The sequence below is a fragment of the Panicum virgatum genome, chromosome 3N (genome assembly GCF_016808335.1).
Source record: "Panicum virgatum strain AP13 chromosome 3N, P.virgatum_v5, whole genome shotgun sequence".
Lineage (NCBI taxonomy): Eukaryota > Viridiplantae > Streptophyta > Magnoliopsida > Poales > Poaceae > Panicum > Panicum virgatum.
In genome coordinates, this window is record NC_053147.1 from 63,070,146 (window position 1) to 63,087,218 (window position 17,073).

Below are 17,073 nucleotides of genomic sequence, written 5' to 3' on the forward strand. Positions count from 1 at the left end.
TTACCACATTTAATTGTTGAAAAGAATAGACTAGAAATATGGAAACTGGCCATTTTGTAGCACAACAGCAACACTACAGCTTTTGCATGTTATATGGATTTACAATTACAAATATTTGACAAAATGTTAGGGCCTTTGAACAGCTGAAGTCCTTTAACTTCTGAGTAAGTCCTTTAACTTCTGAGTACACTGGAAACAATGACACTGAGCACTCTTAAGTACAAGTCCGATAACACAAATAATCTCGATTACTATGACTTAGTAGGTACTAAGATTCATCATGTCTTATTCCTACTTAAGCTGTGCATTATTTCTCCTACTATGTTGACCTTACAAATTTATTATTTGTATACTCTGACTTTGAGCACAGAGAATGAAAATTAGGTACCTTGATACAATGACTCCATTTTCCTACATGGACAATAATAGGTTTATGCCCCACATATGATTTTGCACCTTCTCTTAAACCTGCCTTCTAAGTCATTAATTCCTATCCATTTTGTACTATGCCTCATACAACACATTTCTCAAAAATGCACGCATGGGTGGGCGCTAACCACTAGTGCTTGTCATTGAGGTTTACAAGAACTTGTTTTTACGAACATCATCATTTTCTCAAGTCCATGCCATTAAAATCCAATCCTAAGTTTATGTGATCATGAGGAACCTCACACGACATGAGTGGATGTTTATTAATAGGCTACACGTTTAAGCTTTTCCCTTTTGTGAATTTATGAACCTATTTGTGTTTGAACATTTTACAACCACAAGTGGTGATGGACAATGGATAAATTCATTACATTGTGAGCCTCCCACCCACAACACACACACAGAGACAGATCCAGAGGTGGGTCTGGGGAGGCTCGAGCCCCTCCTACCGCTGGGAATCCCATGGAGCCCCTACAAATTTGAGGAGGAAGAATGAGGGAAGGAAGGCGGGAGAAGGAAGAAAAACAAGAGAGACCCTTCTAAGACTCAATCCTACCTCCACCACTGCCACTACACACACGCACACATTTTTCTACCATGTATAAAGAAGAGGGAGAAGAAAAGAAGAAGAAAAAGAGAGGAAGGAGAGAGAAGAAGCAAAAATAAGCCCCCCCACTAAGTTCAACTCTTGGATCAACTCATAGATCCACCACTGCAGAGGCTGAAATAAAAGACAATTCTTCCCTAAAACTATCAAACCCCAACCCTAATACTTAGGACCAGATGGTGATATGACTAATTCTCATGATACAAAATTCGCTCTAGGCTATTTTTAATGTATATATGTAATTCAGGGTGTAGAAAACCTGCTTGCAGCTGGGTCCTCAAAAATTCAAGAGAAAAAAGGTCAAACTCAAGTATTAGTCGATCTAGAGGTGTTAATTGGTAACCCTTATGTGCACCTCCAATTCTTTCTAGTTCAAAATTTTGTACTAATTTTTTGAAATAAGATCTCATTTTGAAAAATTAACACCTCTAAGTCGATCTGTTTTTGCCGTTGTACGATCGATATCTAGTACCAAGGGGCAAGGGAAAATCAAAACAACAGATTTGATTTGTTCTGTAACATCCCGGGTTGAAAAATTGAATTCCAGAAGCTCCGGGTTCAAAAACCGGAACTTCCGGTTTTACTCTGCTTCGGTGGGCAGAGCACGAATCGTGGCGCGCCCCACGTCACCACCGCCGCCGGCCATCCTTGTGCCACGCACCGGCCATCCTCGCGCGCCGTGCCGCCCTCCCACCCCAATCCTCGCCCTTAAAGCAAGCCGGCCCCTCTCCCCTTAAACCCTAGCCCCCAAACCGCCATTGTCGCCATCCCTGAGCTCCGTTGCCGCGGTCAATTCGCCTTCTCCGGTGAGTGCTGCGCCGATTCCTCGCAGAGGGAGCTTCTCCTCCCTCTCCTCCTTCGATTCCCCTCCTTACCCGGCCTCTTCATTCGCCGTGCAGGGCCGCCGGCGCGCGCCTTCGCCCGCCACCGCCCGTCGCCGTTGCGGTGTTTCCTCGTTGCCTCTCCTCGCCGTCCACTTGTGGGGTGAGCTTCGCCTCGCCCTAGAACACGCCATGTGCGCGCTCGCTTAGCCCCGCCGGCCCTGTTTTGCCGCCGTCGCCGTTCGCCGCCGCCGCTGCGCCATGGTCGCCGCGTCGAAGTCGAGTCGCGGACGGTGCGGTTCTTTGGAGCGGACAGTCCGCCAGTGAAACCGGAACTGCCGGTTTTAGAAACCGGAACTGCCGGTTTTGGCCTGACAAGTGCTTAAAACCGGAACATCCGGTTTTGCAACCGGAACCTCCGGTTTGAAATTCCGGAACCTCCGGTTTTGTCAGAGTTGCATATCCAAAATGCTATTTCAGGTATATCTTTCGCGCATAACATCTCATGCATTTTATCTTATGCATAAGCATAGCATCACACTAATGCATGCATTTCATTCATGCATTTTAGTGATCGAATCGTCGGATAACGAACCTGTGGAGCCCGCCGAGTCCGTTGAGCCTGAACCCGGAGTCCAGTTCGCGGCCGAGCCCGAAGTTAATCAAGGCAAGAAGCTAAGCATAATTCCTTGCACCTATTTAATCTGAGTTAGTTAGTTATCTCAGCGGATAATGTTGGGTTATATAGTATATATATTACATTCTTGTACCCAATTTCATGCATTGCTCTTCCTCGATTTGTAACTCATGTCCTTGTCACTTGTTAGTCAGTTAATTACTTAACTGGACTAGATGCTTAGCTCTGCTTAGAATATTTATATCGCTTGCTAGGAAGGAATGTTTTGGAGTATCACACTTGCCGGTTATACTTGTTGCACTGGTTTGGCTTGGTGTTAAGAGTTTGGTAGTATCGAGATTCGAGCGGAATAGTAGGGCCTAGAGAATGAAGTCACATGGGCATAGTCCGCTTGGATTGATTAAGGACCGAGTGGATGACGTTGGTTTTGAGCGCCTTTCCGTGCTACCACATATCCAATATAATGGTACGGATGAGCCAATTACCTTCTTTGACTTGATCATTGGGGCCCGGTCCCAGATACGTGGCCAAGGGCTATGCAGGGAGGCTTAGTGTGTCCCCTGGTGGAACTATGTGTAGGAAAGTTTAGAGATGTCCCCGGTGAAACTAAGTCTCCACACGCAAGCTGGGCGTACCCTCAACGGTTGAGCCATGTTAGGAACAGTTGACGTGAGTACCGTTTGCCCGGCGTGATCGGTTGGGTGAGTCGCATGGTCCTCGCGTCGTGAGGGTAAAGTAGTACACCCTTGCAAAGTTTGAATCAATTCGAATTGCCGCGCTCTCGGTTATGAGCACGCTCTTTATCCCATGAACTCCTCGTAGAGTTGCGGTCATGTTGGAATGGGTTTTAGTAACTCGGGAATAACTATGTTATTCTTAATATGTTCTACTAAAATTTAATAGGGTTCGGGCAACATTAATTAATTTTGCTAGGTGTTAGTTTAGAGAGCTCATGCTTATGCAATAATTACTTAAACTTAAAGCTTTTACTTGAGTCTTTGCACGATCCTTGTTTATTTAATCGCGTAAGTCTTGCGAGTACCTTTGTACTCAGGGTGCTTCTAACCCTAGTTACAGGTGAACCGGAAGTGGTGTTCGGCCACTTCTACCCCGCCGATTCAGGTACGGGGGAGGAGTAGGTCGTTGAGGCTGGGAGCATGTAAATATAATAATCTTTAAGTTTCTGTTTAATATGGCTTCCGTGAGCCCAAGGCTTGTAATGGTGAATAGTTTGAACCTTCCTATATCAAACTTGTAAAATTAAGTGTTGAACTCAGGTAATGTAAAACTGCTCTTTGTGGTTCATTGGCGATGTATTCGTTTGTAAACGGTATGTGTATATGCTGATCCTGGGCGTATGTTGGAGCACATACCGGGACTACCGGATTTAATATTATTTTAGGCGAATGACGTGTCGGTTATTCGTGTCTCTAGATGTGAGGTAACACGTGGCACGCTCCCTGGTAGGCAAGTGTTAACTCTCCTCTGGAAGATAATGACTGACGGTTCGCTTAAAATAGTACCTAACGGCGATACACTCTCCAAATTTCAATTCATTTCAGTAGCGAAAATCAAATCAAGAGCAGATTCACTGCGAATTTCGCAGCACAAAATTCCACCCAACGGTAAATACCACGATCACCATGGATCACCCCGCTCAATAAATCCACTTATCGACTACGCCCATCAACGGTTGGAGATCACCCGCACTCCCCGATCCAACGGCCCAGCGAACCCGCAGCGGCCAGGGACCCCTCCCGCTTGGCCGCTAGCCGTTGCTTTGCTTGCGCCTCCAAAACCCAGCGTAACGTTGCCTTGCTCTCCCCTGCTTCATCGGCTTCCCCTCCTCCTCCTCCTCCTCCTCCTCTATAAATTGGTTTCGATTCGCCCACGCGGCGGATTCGAAACGCAAATTCCACCCCTCTCGGATCGCGCTCTGCCTCATTACTCCCGCTCATCAACCGCCGAGCGAATTGATTGTTCGGGGATTCGAAGGCGTTTCGTTCTGTTCCCTTCTTGGTTTCGCGTTTTCGATCGGGGATGGCCGCCGCCACGGCGATGAGGAGCGCCAGAGGAGGAGGAGGAGCGCGGCGGCCGTTCGCGCCGGTGGTGGTGTCGCCGCCGCCGCCGTCGCGGGCGGGGAATCAGATGGCGCAGGAGGAGGCGGTTCTTGGCGCTGGCGCCGGCGGCAAGGCGGCCAAGAAGTGCTGCTCTGGCTTGCCCCCTGTTCCCGTCTCCTCCAAGAAGACGCCGGCGGCTGCGGCGGGGAGGGCGCCGTCGAGGACGGCGAGCAGGAGGAGGGCAGGTTCTTGCGCCAAGAGGTGCTCCACTCTGGGTCTTGGGGCGGCGGCCGCGGCGAAGGCGGCGTACGACGCGCCGCGCGCGCCGGTGCGGAGCCACTCCGACCAGCGGGACGACAGGGTGAGGGCCGTGCACTCGTCGCCCCTCTGCAAGGAGCCCGGCCAAGAACGGCGGGGCAGCGAGGCCTCCGCGTCGAGGAAGCGGAGGGCGATGATGAGCGTGGCGGTGGAGGAGGTCATGGCGGGCCTCCCCGAGCCCGGCGAGGGCCGCGTCAAGTACCTGGTGAACACGTTCGAGAAGCTCCTCTCGCTGGCCGCCGCCGGCGGCGGGCCCGAGGCGCGGGGCGGGGGTGCGAGGAGCACGAGGAGGAAGAACGAGGCGACCGCGACGTCGGCGTCGGCGCCAGCAACGCCGCCGGGCGCCGAGGAGATCGACGTGTCGTACCCCTCCATCGCCTCGTCGTCCGAGGCCTCCTTCCCCGCCGTCGCCGGCGTCGCCTGCATCCTCGACGCCTCCGACCGCACCAGGTCCCGGATTCCGATCCATCGCTGCATCGCATCGCCGTTTCTTTGCTTTCTTGCTGTTCTTGACCCTCTCCTGCTGGTGCGTTTCTCTGAAAATGCAGCAGGATCACCCGTGCACGAGGCCAACGCCGGCAGAGGACATACAATGTACGTACACTGCATGATCGCAGTGTTAATTTTCGTTGAGATCAAGATGAATTTGTGGTGAAATTTGTTTGATTTGTTCACACATCGCAGAGCACCGGCGCATCGGAGAAGACCTGGAGCAGGAAGGTGACTAGGGTGACGAGCCAGCACCCGTTCAACCTTAGGACTGAGGTATGAGTGATGGCACGCTCATCATGTGTTGTTTGCTCATCTACAGTGGTTACTCTGTTTTTTTTTTCTTTCGTTGGGAAGCAATAGTGCTTGTTCTGCTGGTCATGTTCTACATGACAATTATGGCGACTGAAGAAACTGCGCTTCTGTTCTTGTATCAGCAAAGAGGAAAGGCAAAGGAAGAGAATTTTGTTCAGAGACTGAGGAAGATGCAGCTGGAGGAGGAGAGGCTGCGCAACCCCCTGGCTCAAGGTTTACCCTACACCACCGATGAACCAGAGGTAAGGCACGATACCTACGACAATATCAGTTCAGTGTTCAAGTTTACATTGCTTGAACATCGTCGCTTCATCATATTCGGCAATGCCTATATGAATTTTCATGTACAATGATCTGCATAAAAGCATCAATAGTGTACTTAGATGAGTCTAGCACTAGTGCCACACCTTTGTCTGACTGGGTGCAGTGGCACACCACACTTGCTAGGATGCTTCTGAACTTGGAAGGAAGACCGTGTTTCATTGTCAGGTATCTCAGCCTCTCTCTGAACCTTCTGCAGACTCCGGTGAAACCTCCGTTGAAGGAACCCACTGAACCGATCGATCTCGTGCTGCACAGTGATGTGCGCGCAATCGGTCGTGCCAAGTTTGATCACCAAGTAAGTTGTCCATTGCGATGCTCCCTCGCCGTCGAAGAGTTCCTGAGGGCCATGCACCGGCTGTCTTCCATCCTGCAGGTCGCCGAGCGCAGCAGCTTCATAGAGGAAGTGAAATTGGAAAGGGAAAGACAGCTAAAGGTATACCATATTACCATCTACCTGAAAGTTACAGCATCAGGTATTCAGGTTCATCTTTTCAGATGCAAGAACTGAAACCATGGTGTGATGTGTTCGTCTGCAGGTGGATGAGGAGATCGAGATCAAGCAGTTTTGGAAGGAGCAGGTGCCGAGAGCACATCCGATGCCAGATTTTACCAGGCCATTCGTGCCGAAAAGGTATGGAATTTCCAATCATTTGTCTCCTGTCTCCTCTAATGATCTGATAGCCACCTTTTGTATCGTCAATCATTCAAATCTTACGATCTCAGCCCCCAGAGGTTCCAAGTCAACTGAAATAATAGATTCATGTAGATTTCCATACACGCAAGTATGCAACTGTTCCTTCGAACTATTTTCAGCTGAAACTTTTGGCGAAAATGCAGGTCAGTGAAGCCTCAGACAATTCCCAGGGAGCCAAGATTTCACCCCAGATTGATGAGGCACGTGTCCAAGGCATAATCAGCTTCAAAAGTAGTAGTAGTCGTCGTCGTCGTCACCGCCATCGTGGCGATTCTTGCTGTTTAGCAAATTTCAGTAGCTGCTAGCAACTACTCCTATATTTTCTGAAACAAAAAGGGAGAAAATACCTTCATCAAACATGTTTGGTGTAATCTGCTGAATGTTTGTAGAGTTCTTTAATTATATTTTCAGAAAAAAATAAATGTAATAGTCCAAAATACCATGGTAGTTACTCGTCTGGATATTCTTCAAAATAAGTACTATGGTGTCCAATTCCCACTTGAAATTTCAAACAATAAGCATTTGAATCTTTATGCAGTTTATATCTGCTCTTCGAATGAAGAAATTGGGTGATACAGAGTTCCAATTCGGAGCATAAAGAATCTTCATCATAAAAGCTGCCATAGGAAAAGTGAGTTTTTATTTATGTTTTGGAGACCAAGGCATGCCTGCATGGCAATGCTTTCATGTTTGGTAGTCTAAAAAAAGGCTTTTATGTTTGGTGATTTGAATCATTAAAAAAATATTTAGTTTCAAAAAAAATTATTATAAACGAAAATTTAACAAATACCAGTAATTTCTCTTTTGAGAGGAGGTAAAGATAAATTAAAAAAAACAGAAATTAGACAATGGTTCATAGTAGGAAAAAACTGGGCCATAGTCAAACGGCCCAGCTTGTTTGCTTAAACTGGGCCGGCCTAGCAACGGTATCTGATAAGAGGGGCCCATTATCTGACAAAAGCCCATGAAATATAAAAGGCCCATCAAGTATAGAAGGAAACAATAATTCGGAAACTAAATAAAAGTGGGGGAAAAAAAGAGGAGGAGGAAATCAGAGGGTGCCGTACGTTCTCGCCACTATCTGTTCGATCTCAATCCCGTTAAAGTCAATCCATTCTCGAGTCGATTCGTGCGGATTCCGCCGGATTGGGAACCAGAAGTCGCCAGCGACCTTCCCAGTCGTCGCGGCGTCCGATTTGGTGGGGGCTTCGGCGAGATAGCCCGCGTCCTGACGCTGCCTTTGTTTTTAGGATAAGATGGCGCCGCCGCGGGGCGACTACGACGAGCAAGGTGAGTACTTATCGAGGAACACAATGATGTTTTTGATGATTCGAGAGGAGTGTTTCATGCCACTGTTCGCGGGATTCTTGTGTGCCGTGTGACTCTGCGCAGATCGCCGAGCGGGGAAAGGCACTGAGGTGTTCGTAGGCGGGCTGCCGCGGTCGGCTACGGAAACCACGCTCCGGGAGGTTGGTTTGCTGCTTCTGTTTCAGGGTTGCCGGTTGCAATTGAACCGCTGGGATTGAAGATTGCTTGATGTCGCAGTGTTCGTAGTTTGATGGCGTAAAAACCCTAGGCATGTAGAGGTAGAGGTTGACTAAGACCATTTTGCGTTGCATTTGGGACGATTTGTGGAAGTAGCGTCCAAATAGAAAACCAATTTTAGATGAGTAACTGCCTTTTGAGCATGTGCCGCTTGTTGTTGTTCTCGCTGTTGTCAGTCATTTGATGGCAACTGTTAGTCGATCTGTTGATAGTTGTTGGTACTTGTCGTTTTTCCCTTTTCCTGATTAGTTATATTCTTGTATTTCCTTCTATATCAATAGAAATGGACATGTGTCATTTGTTAAAAAAAAAGATGGGAGAAGGGGTTTATATTTCTTCTGTAACCCAAATGGGAAGTGTTGAATCTGAAAAGCTACATTTGTACTGTACCTTTGATCCTCTTATTTATTTTGGTGGAACAGTAATACACTGCCATGCAAAAATGCTGTAGTCTATAGTAATGAGATAAAATGTCATATTGTAAGGATTAGGTTATTATTTCATCTTTGAGAGTTGAACTTGATCATATAGAGTTTCTACTATCCAACTATTCATGGCTAAAGGAAGTTTTCTTGCATTTTCTTCGTTATGGGACCAATGGAACTGATTTGTAGCTTTGACAGGTATTTTCTCCTTGTGGAGAGATCGTTGATGTGCGTATAATGAAAGATCAGAATGGCATTCCAAAGGTCTAGTACAACTGTAAATTTTTAGACATTGCTTGCATTCTATGATTTAAGTCTTTTGGATATTCGATTTTTTTCACTGTGTCATGAATTATAAAATATCTAACATCATTTTTTTTCCTGAAATCTTTTCAGGGATATGGTTTTGTGCGGTTTGCAAAGAGGGAGTATGCTAATACAGCTAAAAGGAAAAAGAATGGTATCGAGGTAAGACCGATGTAGTTCTTGTACCATTGCTGACAAAATTTCCATATCTAGCATCCTATATAGTCATTTTCCCTGCGTAGCTATTTTTTTCCACATCTGTATGTAGACACCTTTTCTTTCCTTGTTAACCTTTATAGACCTTGAGTATAGGGTAGGATACTAGTGTGCTGTTTCATAAAAAACAGATGTGAACAACAACATTATGTATCATGTATCAAACCTGACACTCATAATATATTTGTTGTTGGTTCTTTACCAGCTTCAAGGAAAGAAGATTGTTGTTGATCTTTCAATGGATCAAGATACACTTTTCTTTGGAAACCTTTGCAAAGGTAAACTTTGGCCATTGCGAACATCAAGAATCATAATGCAGGAGATTTATCCCAAAGAAGAATACATGCCAATATAGTTGATGGATCAGTTGTTGATGTCAAACACTCATCATTGTTGTCTTGTAGAAAGCTGTAATATCTGTCAATTGTTGTAAACAACCCAATGCAGCAGTGCTCTTGTTAACTTGTTGATCTGCAAAACTTTGTTATGAAAACATGCATGAATGTTTGCTTTCCCTTATTGTTTTGCCAGAGTGGACTCCAGAAGAATTTGAAGAATTGATTCACAAGGTAGGACCCCCGAATACCTATACCTATAAATCATATATTTCTTGTATATATTTACTTCTTAAAATAATTTCACTAAGACACACTTTGTTTTGCCTTTCTCTTTGATCTAGCAGACATTCAAAGATGTAGTTTCGGTTGACCTTGCAATGGCTTCAAACTATGGTTCGTCAAGCAGAAGGCATATAAATCGAGGTTTTGCATTCGTGCGGTTTTCTTCTCACTCAGTAAGTCTCTGTTCATTGCTCGAATAGTTCGTTTTCTTTTGTTAGCACATGCTACTGCAAAAATGTCAAACAGTTAATAAAATGGTTTGTTACAAGTTTTGCAAAATTCTGCATTTACCATTAATTTTTAAACCTTATTGTATGATGTTTACTATGATCTAAGTCCATGTAAATCAGATATACTTTCTCATATTTCATTGCCTTGCATACTTCTTAGTTTAATTGTTCCTTTTGCAAAGGTTCCGTAGTTTATTTAGAGTTGACCATAGCTTTGTCAACTGATTTATCTTGCAGGTATTGGCCAATATTGTTGCCTCTTGTTTTGTTTTTCAAAAAAAAGTTTGTTTGGATAAACAATCTTATGCAAATACCAGGATATGTGCAAAATTACCTTCAATCTATCCTCCTAAGATTCTATTGTTGCTACTTGATGATGTCCTGCACTTTGTTGCTGTGCTCTAAATCTATCTGCTAGCAAAAGAAGCATATGTGCCATTAATTTCATGCATGATCAAGTGACTATATATCCTTAGTGCCACTATGTCCTAATCACAGTATGGAGCCAGATGATGAATTGGCACCAAATTATCAACATACCTTACAATCTGCTGACAAGCTAAGGAATTCATCTATCGCTTACATACCTGACAATTTACATTGATTTTAGAGTCATATAACAACATACTATCTCCCATCTATTTATCTTAAATGACTGACTAATGTTGCAAAGGATGCTCTTTATAGTTACCCACATGGAATTTTTCCTATTGTATCGATGATACTTCTGAACTAACCACACACAAATCTCGACACAGTTGTAGAGAGATTTGGATCTGGTGATATAGGAAAAAGATATATGCCAAAATTGTTCTCACACATATCTTGTATCTTGATCTGTTCCCATCTTTACAAGGATTTCAATCCATCGTTGAAGTTCATTACAAAGTATCGGGGAGGCAGGGAGGGTGAAAATCCCCAATCTTCCTGGTTTGGATGATGGTGCTATATCTGATGAAACAATTGTATGGAAAGATGATGATTGGTTAGATGAGCCAAATGAGTACTTGCATGCTTGCATTTTGTGATCTGCAACATTGAATGAATTGTATTCCATGCTTCCACTAGTAATTAACGATGTGAAATCATCAATTTGTGGAGTCACCTGATGAGCGTGTTCACATACTTACCATTTGTTTATCTGGATGGTCTTTGTTCTATCTGTTTCTCTAGAAACCTGTGAGGGGCTGTGTTGAAAACACATAATGCCGGAGAGATAATGCAGTTCCAAAGTTCAGCCAGCAAAGCTGAAAATTCATATCTAGGATTCGTAGAAACAAGAACGGGGCAACAACAACAAACAACAACATAGCCTTTTGTCCCAAGCAAGTTGGGGTAGGCTAGAGATGAAACCCAAAAGACACAAAGGTCATGGTTCAGGCACGTTGATAGATAGTCTCCAAGCGCTCCTATCCAAAGCTAACTCCTCAGAGATATCCCAATCTTTAAGGTCTCTCTTAACCGACTCGTCCCAAGTCAGTTTAGGCCTACCTCTACCCCTGTTTACCTTATCAACATGCTTTAGCACCCCACTACGCACCGGCGCCTCCGGAGGCCTCCGTTGGACATGTCCAAACCATCTCAACTGATGTTGAGTAAGTTTCTCCTCAATTGGTGCCACCCCTACCCTTTCCCGAATAGCTTCGTTCCGGACTCTATCCCTCCTTGTGTGCTCGCAAAACCACCGTAACATCCGCATCTCTGCTACACTCAGTTGCTGGACATGTCGCTTTTTTGTAGGCCAACATTCAGCACCATATAACATCGCCGGGCGAATCGCTGTCCTATAGAACTTACCTTTTAGCTTTTGTGGCACCCTCCCATCACAGAGGACACCAGAAGCTTGATGCCATTTCAACCAGCCAGCTGAGATTCTATGCCTAACATCTTCATCAATGTCGTCATCCTTTAGTAACATCAAACCTAAATACCGAAAAGTGTCCTTATGGGCCACCACTTGCCCATTGAGACTAACGTCACCACCCTCATGCCTAGATGCGCTGAAATCGCACATTATGTACTCGGTCTTGGTCCTACTAAGTCTGAACCCTTTTGACTCTAACGTGCGTCTTCACAACTCCAACTTCCTATTTACCCCTGCTCTACTCTCGTCCACTAGCACCACATCATCAGCAAAGAGCATACACCAAGGGATATCACCTTGTATGTCATTTGTGACCTCATCCATCACCAAAGCAAATAAATAAGGGCTCAGTGCCGACCCCTGATGTAGGGGAAATTAAAAATTTGTCATCTGCTTGTGCTGTAGAAGCTTCCATGGACCACGGAGTGCCTCCATCAACACTAATCCATTATTTTCCCATTCTGTAACTTCCTCTATATTTCTTTTATTCAAGTAAAAGTAACTGGAACATTCTTTCCCCAGTTTTCTCTTTATCCTGATTGATTGTTCTTCAAGCCCCAGTCTCTGCACATTTGTGCGGGAAAGGCTTGGCGCTTCAAACAAACCTTCCCCAAACCCCATGCAGTGTGGGAAGCCTACGGCACTGGGTACGCCCTTTTTTTTTAATCCTAATTGGTTGTTCTACAACTTATTCCCAAATCTAGCTGTGTTCTTCCCTCCCATTCTGATACTTGATTCACTTCCTTCTCTTTGGCTTCATTACTACACCACAGTAATCTTGAGCTGCCAGAGTATTAAGTCTGCAAATATCACATGGCATTAATCACAGCTGCCATATACAAAATACAAGTATGTTTATTTAGAAAGATCTTGGTTCATCAGGCATCACTGATCTGAGGTTACTCCCACTGAGATATGAGCAAAAGACAAATATCTAGTATCATCCTGGAGAACATGTTCTTAAGTCCATGCTTTCTACTCAAATCAGCTTCCTTTGATTTCATTCCTCCTCAAACTACCAATCACAGGCAGCGGCTCATGTAATCCGTATCGGTTCCAGAACAGATTTTATGCTTGGCGATATTTTGCATCCTGCAATAAATTGGGCTGATAAGGAGTCTCATGTTGATGCTGATGAAATGGCCAAGGTAATGTAGAAGGGAGACAATTTTATTTCAAAAAATGTAGAAGGGAGACAATTTTGTCCTTGGGGCACATATATCTGTCATCTGTTTGAACTTTTGATTGAGATTTCTGTTCTGTTTACTCTCAGATTAAGACTGCTTTTGTTGGGAATCTGCCAGCAAACGTTAATGAGGCATACTTGAGAAAACTTTTTGAACAGTTTGGGGAGGTTGGTGCACCAAGATTGCTGTCAGCCTGTCACATTTTGCAGCTTCTATAACCAATTTTTCATGTAATGTTAAACAACTATGACCTGACGTGCAATCAGGTAATACGGGTTGCTATCTCAAGAAAAGGACAATGTCCAGTTGGATTTGTTCACTTTGCCAGTCGCTCGGTAAGTGCTTCTCTTAAGTCTGGAGACTGTTCTTATCAAATTAATGCACTTGTACATTCTTTAAACAATTTAGGTGATTGCCATAATAAAACTATATTATCAATTGCAGGAGCTGGACAATGCTATAAAAGAAATGGATGGTGAAACAGTGAGAGGACCTGATCGAGGACCGGCTTTCAAGATCCAGGCATGAACAAGAATGCTATCTGTTTGGGCTTATCACTAGTTTCTTAGTACTATTTGTTTTATTTTTATACTTTGGATTAGACAAATTAAATTCTCATGTTTATGTCAATAGGTGTCAGTTGCTCGACCTGCAGTAGACAACGAGAAGAAGCGATCTCATGAAGAAGTGATGAAAAATAGAAGATCAAATGTATTGGTAGATAGGCCAGATTATTCTTATGAAAGACATGGGCATGATTCATTTGATCGTCAAGTGAAAGCTCCGAGATTATCTAATTATGTATGTATGATAATCAACACATCATCAATTATTTTGATATTCTCTTCTTTTGCTTCATAGTTTTAAAAACTAACAAGTTAGATTCAAATAAAGATATAATTTCCTAAAATTGACTCTGAAATACCTTGAACTATTCTCTCAAAAAAAATTCCTTGAACTACTAAGACTTGGAGTTTTTTCAACTTAGCTAGCTATTCAGTTGCTTGAGCTTTGGTTTAGTCAGCTTCAAGCTTATGGGTGTACTGTTTTAAAACTGAAGCGTCCATCATCAACCTGCTACCTCTGGTTGGCCTTATGGTCTATTTGTATGATAGCTTCTTGTGTTTAAACACCTATTATATTGTCATCATCATACACTAAGAACATGAAGGCATAGGATTCCGCATCATAGGTTGCAGCTAACTCTTGCTTAGAAGGCTAGAAGCACAACTATTTTTCTGGAAGCTCTCCTGTTTGATAGCTTGGCTTTTATAGCTTTATTTCTCATATCTTTAAACCGAGCATCAGATACTCCAGCATCAACCAGTTAAATTACAGTTTTCTAGTATTTGAATATGGTTTTTGTAGGCATGCTTTTTCGAAGGGAATAAATTTCATATTGCGGTAAGGAGAAAGGATGATGTGTTTGTTGATGTATCTGACAATCTTTTCTGCTTGTTTTAGGTGGATGATGCCTCTGACCCCTATGAATCAGCTCTTGCTTCACTACCTTCAGCTGCCAAGGAAGTCTTGCTTCGAATTCTACGTCTGGGAATTGGTACTCGATATGATGTAAGTAATTTGTACAGAAAGATCTCTGTCTTGATCTTCTGATGTATGAACTGGAGCACGATGTTCCTGTCCTCCTTTTCCAGATTGACATCCATTGTTTAAAAAACCTCAATGAGCTTCCTGAGTCATCTGCTGTGGCTGTCCTTAATCAGGTATTTCAGTTGTTTACACAAATGATTTCTAAGCTCGCATCCGACTATGTTATCATTAATCCTCACAAAAGAGCACATGCAGTTTTTGATATCTGGTGGAAATAAACGCAATAAAGGAGATTATTTTGCTTCCTTGATTGCTAAGGTTACTACCTCATTCGACATCTTCCACATTTCCCTTTTACACTTCTATTTTTCTTTCCCTGAACGTTTTATTTTGATTTGCAGCACCAGGCTGAGGCCTATGGCTTAGCACACACATTACATGGTACTACTTATTTGCCGAGAAATCATGAAATTCATGGCAAACGTTACCCACATGAAGATTACAATTACATGGCACCCGGGTATGTGCACTCACATCCCTCTTCTGGCAGGCCTCACAGTAAATGGTTCATGTGGTAGCCAAGCTCTAATAGTGGTCATGATTTTACTTGCAGGAGCAGTAGATACAACTCAGGCCATCTTCCTCCTCCATATTACATAGATGATCCACCAGTGTCTCAGTCAAGGATTAGGAGATATGGCGAAGAAAGATCCACCGTTGTGAGAAACCCGGAACCGCAACAAGATGAAGTAGACATCAGAAGATACCCTGAACCAAGATTAGCCCATGAATCAAGGCATAACACTGGAAAGCATCTTGATCGAAGATACATACAAGAACAGAGTTTAAGTATTGAAAGATCTGCTGAAGAATCTGTTCTGTCTAGGGAAAGGGGATTCCTGCCTGCTGCAGGATACGGCACGGACTTAGTCTCAGATTACCGGTCCAGGTCGCCTGCTGAATATTCAGCAGAACGCCAGCAAGTACGGTTTGATCCCTTCACAGGGGAGCCCTACAAGTTTGATCCCTTCACAGGGGAGCCCATCAGGCCAGAACCAAGTCAGCGGCGCTCAGGAAGCTTGTACTGATTGGAGTGGTTAAAGCAACACTGAACATGCCAGATAAGAACATGCTCCTGAGACAAAGCTAGATCTGGATATGCACTTCTTATCTGCCAAGTGCCTCAGTGTGCTGTCAGATCGTGGGTTCCCGAGCCCATCCAATAGCATGCTTTATTTATGTTTGTTCAACCATCTTGACAGGAATTTTTGTGCCCATGTCGCTAAATATTGTGTTTGATAAAACATTCAAGAATATTTTTTTCGATAGATTTATTAAAATTCAGCAACATGAACTGGGGAAATGTATGCTTTTGTTTGTATTCTCTTTGCAGTAAATAATGTAGTTTAGGCAGTGTAAGATTGCGAATACTACGTACATTGCAAGTGCTCTTTTTCTGGTTAATCTTTACCTATTGCCAATTGTTGATTGTTAACTGGAACTTACTCATTGACTTGATAATACTTATTTGTCCACTTTGGATGCTGGCAAAGTGATCATGCATGCCTTTCTCATATCTACTCATCTGGAGCATTTCAAGCAAGATGACTGATTGGACAGATGTCAAGACCAGAGGAACTTGCTGGTGCCTCCTAATGATGCTATCTTCTTTTCTACTGCTTCAACACCAGTTCACATGCCCTCTGAAACTTGCATAACGTAATAAAACTGGGTTGCTTGTATCATGCCACTTATGCAAGGTGTATGAACTAGCGAAAAAGGGGACATCGTATCAACGCAATTTCTTGTGAAATAATTGTCAACCATGCTCTGTTCTTTGGCTCAAGGCTGAAGTAACTGGGGATATGGAGGGAGCAAATGGTTATGGTGATTGATGCAATGACTTGAACCTAATTGATAGAAAAAGTAAATCCACAAGAAAAACATTTTTCGCCAAGTACACGCATTGTCCTTTTCAAAAAAAGTAAGCCCCTTGAACTGTAGGGAGTTGAATTCGCAAGAATTTTATTGCTGTCAGTCAGATCTCGGATGCTTCCATCAGCTCATTGGATTAAGGCTAATGGATACACGCTGGATTTGCATTATGGTAGGGTAACACCCATTGACCTACCACCCAACTTGACAATATCCTCATCACATGTGGACGAACTTCTCGGATCATTTCTGAATTATGGCGATTCTCTCTACAGTAACACTCTGCAAATTATTGCAGATCCATCTTTATCCATTTGGCACTGCTCACGTGCCATTATTCCACATAATTTCATGGTAAGTTACCTTTTGGAAAATGAGAATCAACAGTACAAAGAGCAATTGTTTCAGGATCAATCAAGTACAGGAGAAAAAAAGATCCATAATCCCCCCCCCCAAAAATAATAATAATTTAGTGATGATCCAAAATTCCAAATATTTTG

The 17,073-nt window shown here is 43.6% G+C and overlaps 2 protein-coding genes across 4 annotated transcripts; both read left to right on the top strand.

The window, feature by feature from the left end:
• The first annotated feature begins 4,411 nt into the window (after positions 1–4,411).
• LOC120666568 lies at positions 4,412–7,128 on the top strand. 2 transcript variants are annotated; one of them, XM_039946436.1, is made up of 8 exons: positions 4,412–5,322; positions 5,421–5,466; positions 5,557–5,637; positions 5,799–5,918; positions 6,197–6,295; positions 6,374–6,433; positions 6,537–6,631; positions 6,838–7,128. In XM_039946436.1, exons 1-8 carry the CDS (start codon positions 4,535–4,537, stop codon positions 6,911–6,913), a joined length of 1,365 nt encoding a protein of 454 aa, XP_039802370.1. In that variant the 5' UTR covers positions 4,412–4,534; the 3' UTR covers positions 6,914–7,128. The 2 variants fall into 2 exon arrangements, with proteins under 2 accessions (XP_039802370.1, XP_039802369.1); XM_039946435.1 differs by having other exon boundaries at positions 6,197–6,433.
• A 585-nt stretch (positions 7,129–7,713) lies between these two features.
• LOC120666569 lies at positions 7,714–16,119 on the top strand. Of its 2 annotated transcripts, none has more exons than XM_039946438.1 (17): positions 7,714–7,984; positions 8,087–8,163; positions 8,863–8,928; positions 9,061–9,132; positions 9,392–9,464; positions 9,718–9,755; positions 9,869–9,979; positions 12,929–13,048; positions 13,174–13,254; positions 13,354–13,422; positions 13,532–13,609; positions 13,721–13,888; positions 14,552–14,659; positions 14,743–14,811; positions 14,894–14,956; positions 15,040–15,158; positions 15,258–16,119. In XM_039946438.1, the coding sequence occupies exons 1-17, from the start codon at positions 7,951–7,953 to the stop codon at positions 15,724–15,726; spliced, it is 1,815 nt and encodes a 604-aa protein (XP_039802372.1). In that variant the 5' UTR covers positions 7,714–7,950; the 3' UTR covers positions 15,727–16,119. The 2 variants fall into 2 exon arrangements, with proteins under 2 accessions (XP_039802372.1, XP_039802371.1); XM_039946437.1 differs by having other exon boundaries at positions 15,252–16,102.
• The last annotated feature ends 954 nt before the right edge of the window (positions 16,120–17,073 follow it).

Coding starts and splice junctions, on each gene's coding strand:
- LOC120666569 (XM_039946437.1), top strand. CDS start 7,951: ATGGCGCCGCCGCGGGGCGACTACGACGAGCAAG. Junction 9,980..12,928: donor TGCGGTTTTCTTCTCACTCA/GTAAGTCTCTGT, acceptor TACCAATCACAG/GCAGCGGCTCATGTAATCCG. Junction 13,049..13,173: donor ATGCTGATGAAATGGCCAAG/GTAATGTAGAAG, acceptor GTTTACTCTCAG/ATTAAGACTGCTTTTGTTGG.
- LOC120666568 (XM_039946435.1), top strand. CDS start 4,535: ATGGCCGCCGCCACGGCGATGAGGAGCGCCAGAGGAGGAGGAGGAGCG. Junction 5,638..5,798: donor CGTTCAACCTTAGGACTGAG/GTATGAGTGATG, acceptor TTCTTGTATCAG/CAAAGAGGAAAGGCAAAGGA. Junction 6,434..6,536: donor AAAGGGAAAGACAGCTAAAG/GTATACCATATT, acceptor GTTCGTCTGCAG/GTGGATGAGGAGATCGAGAT.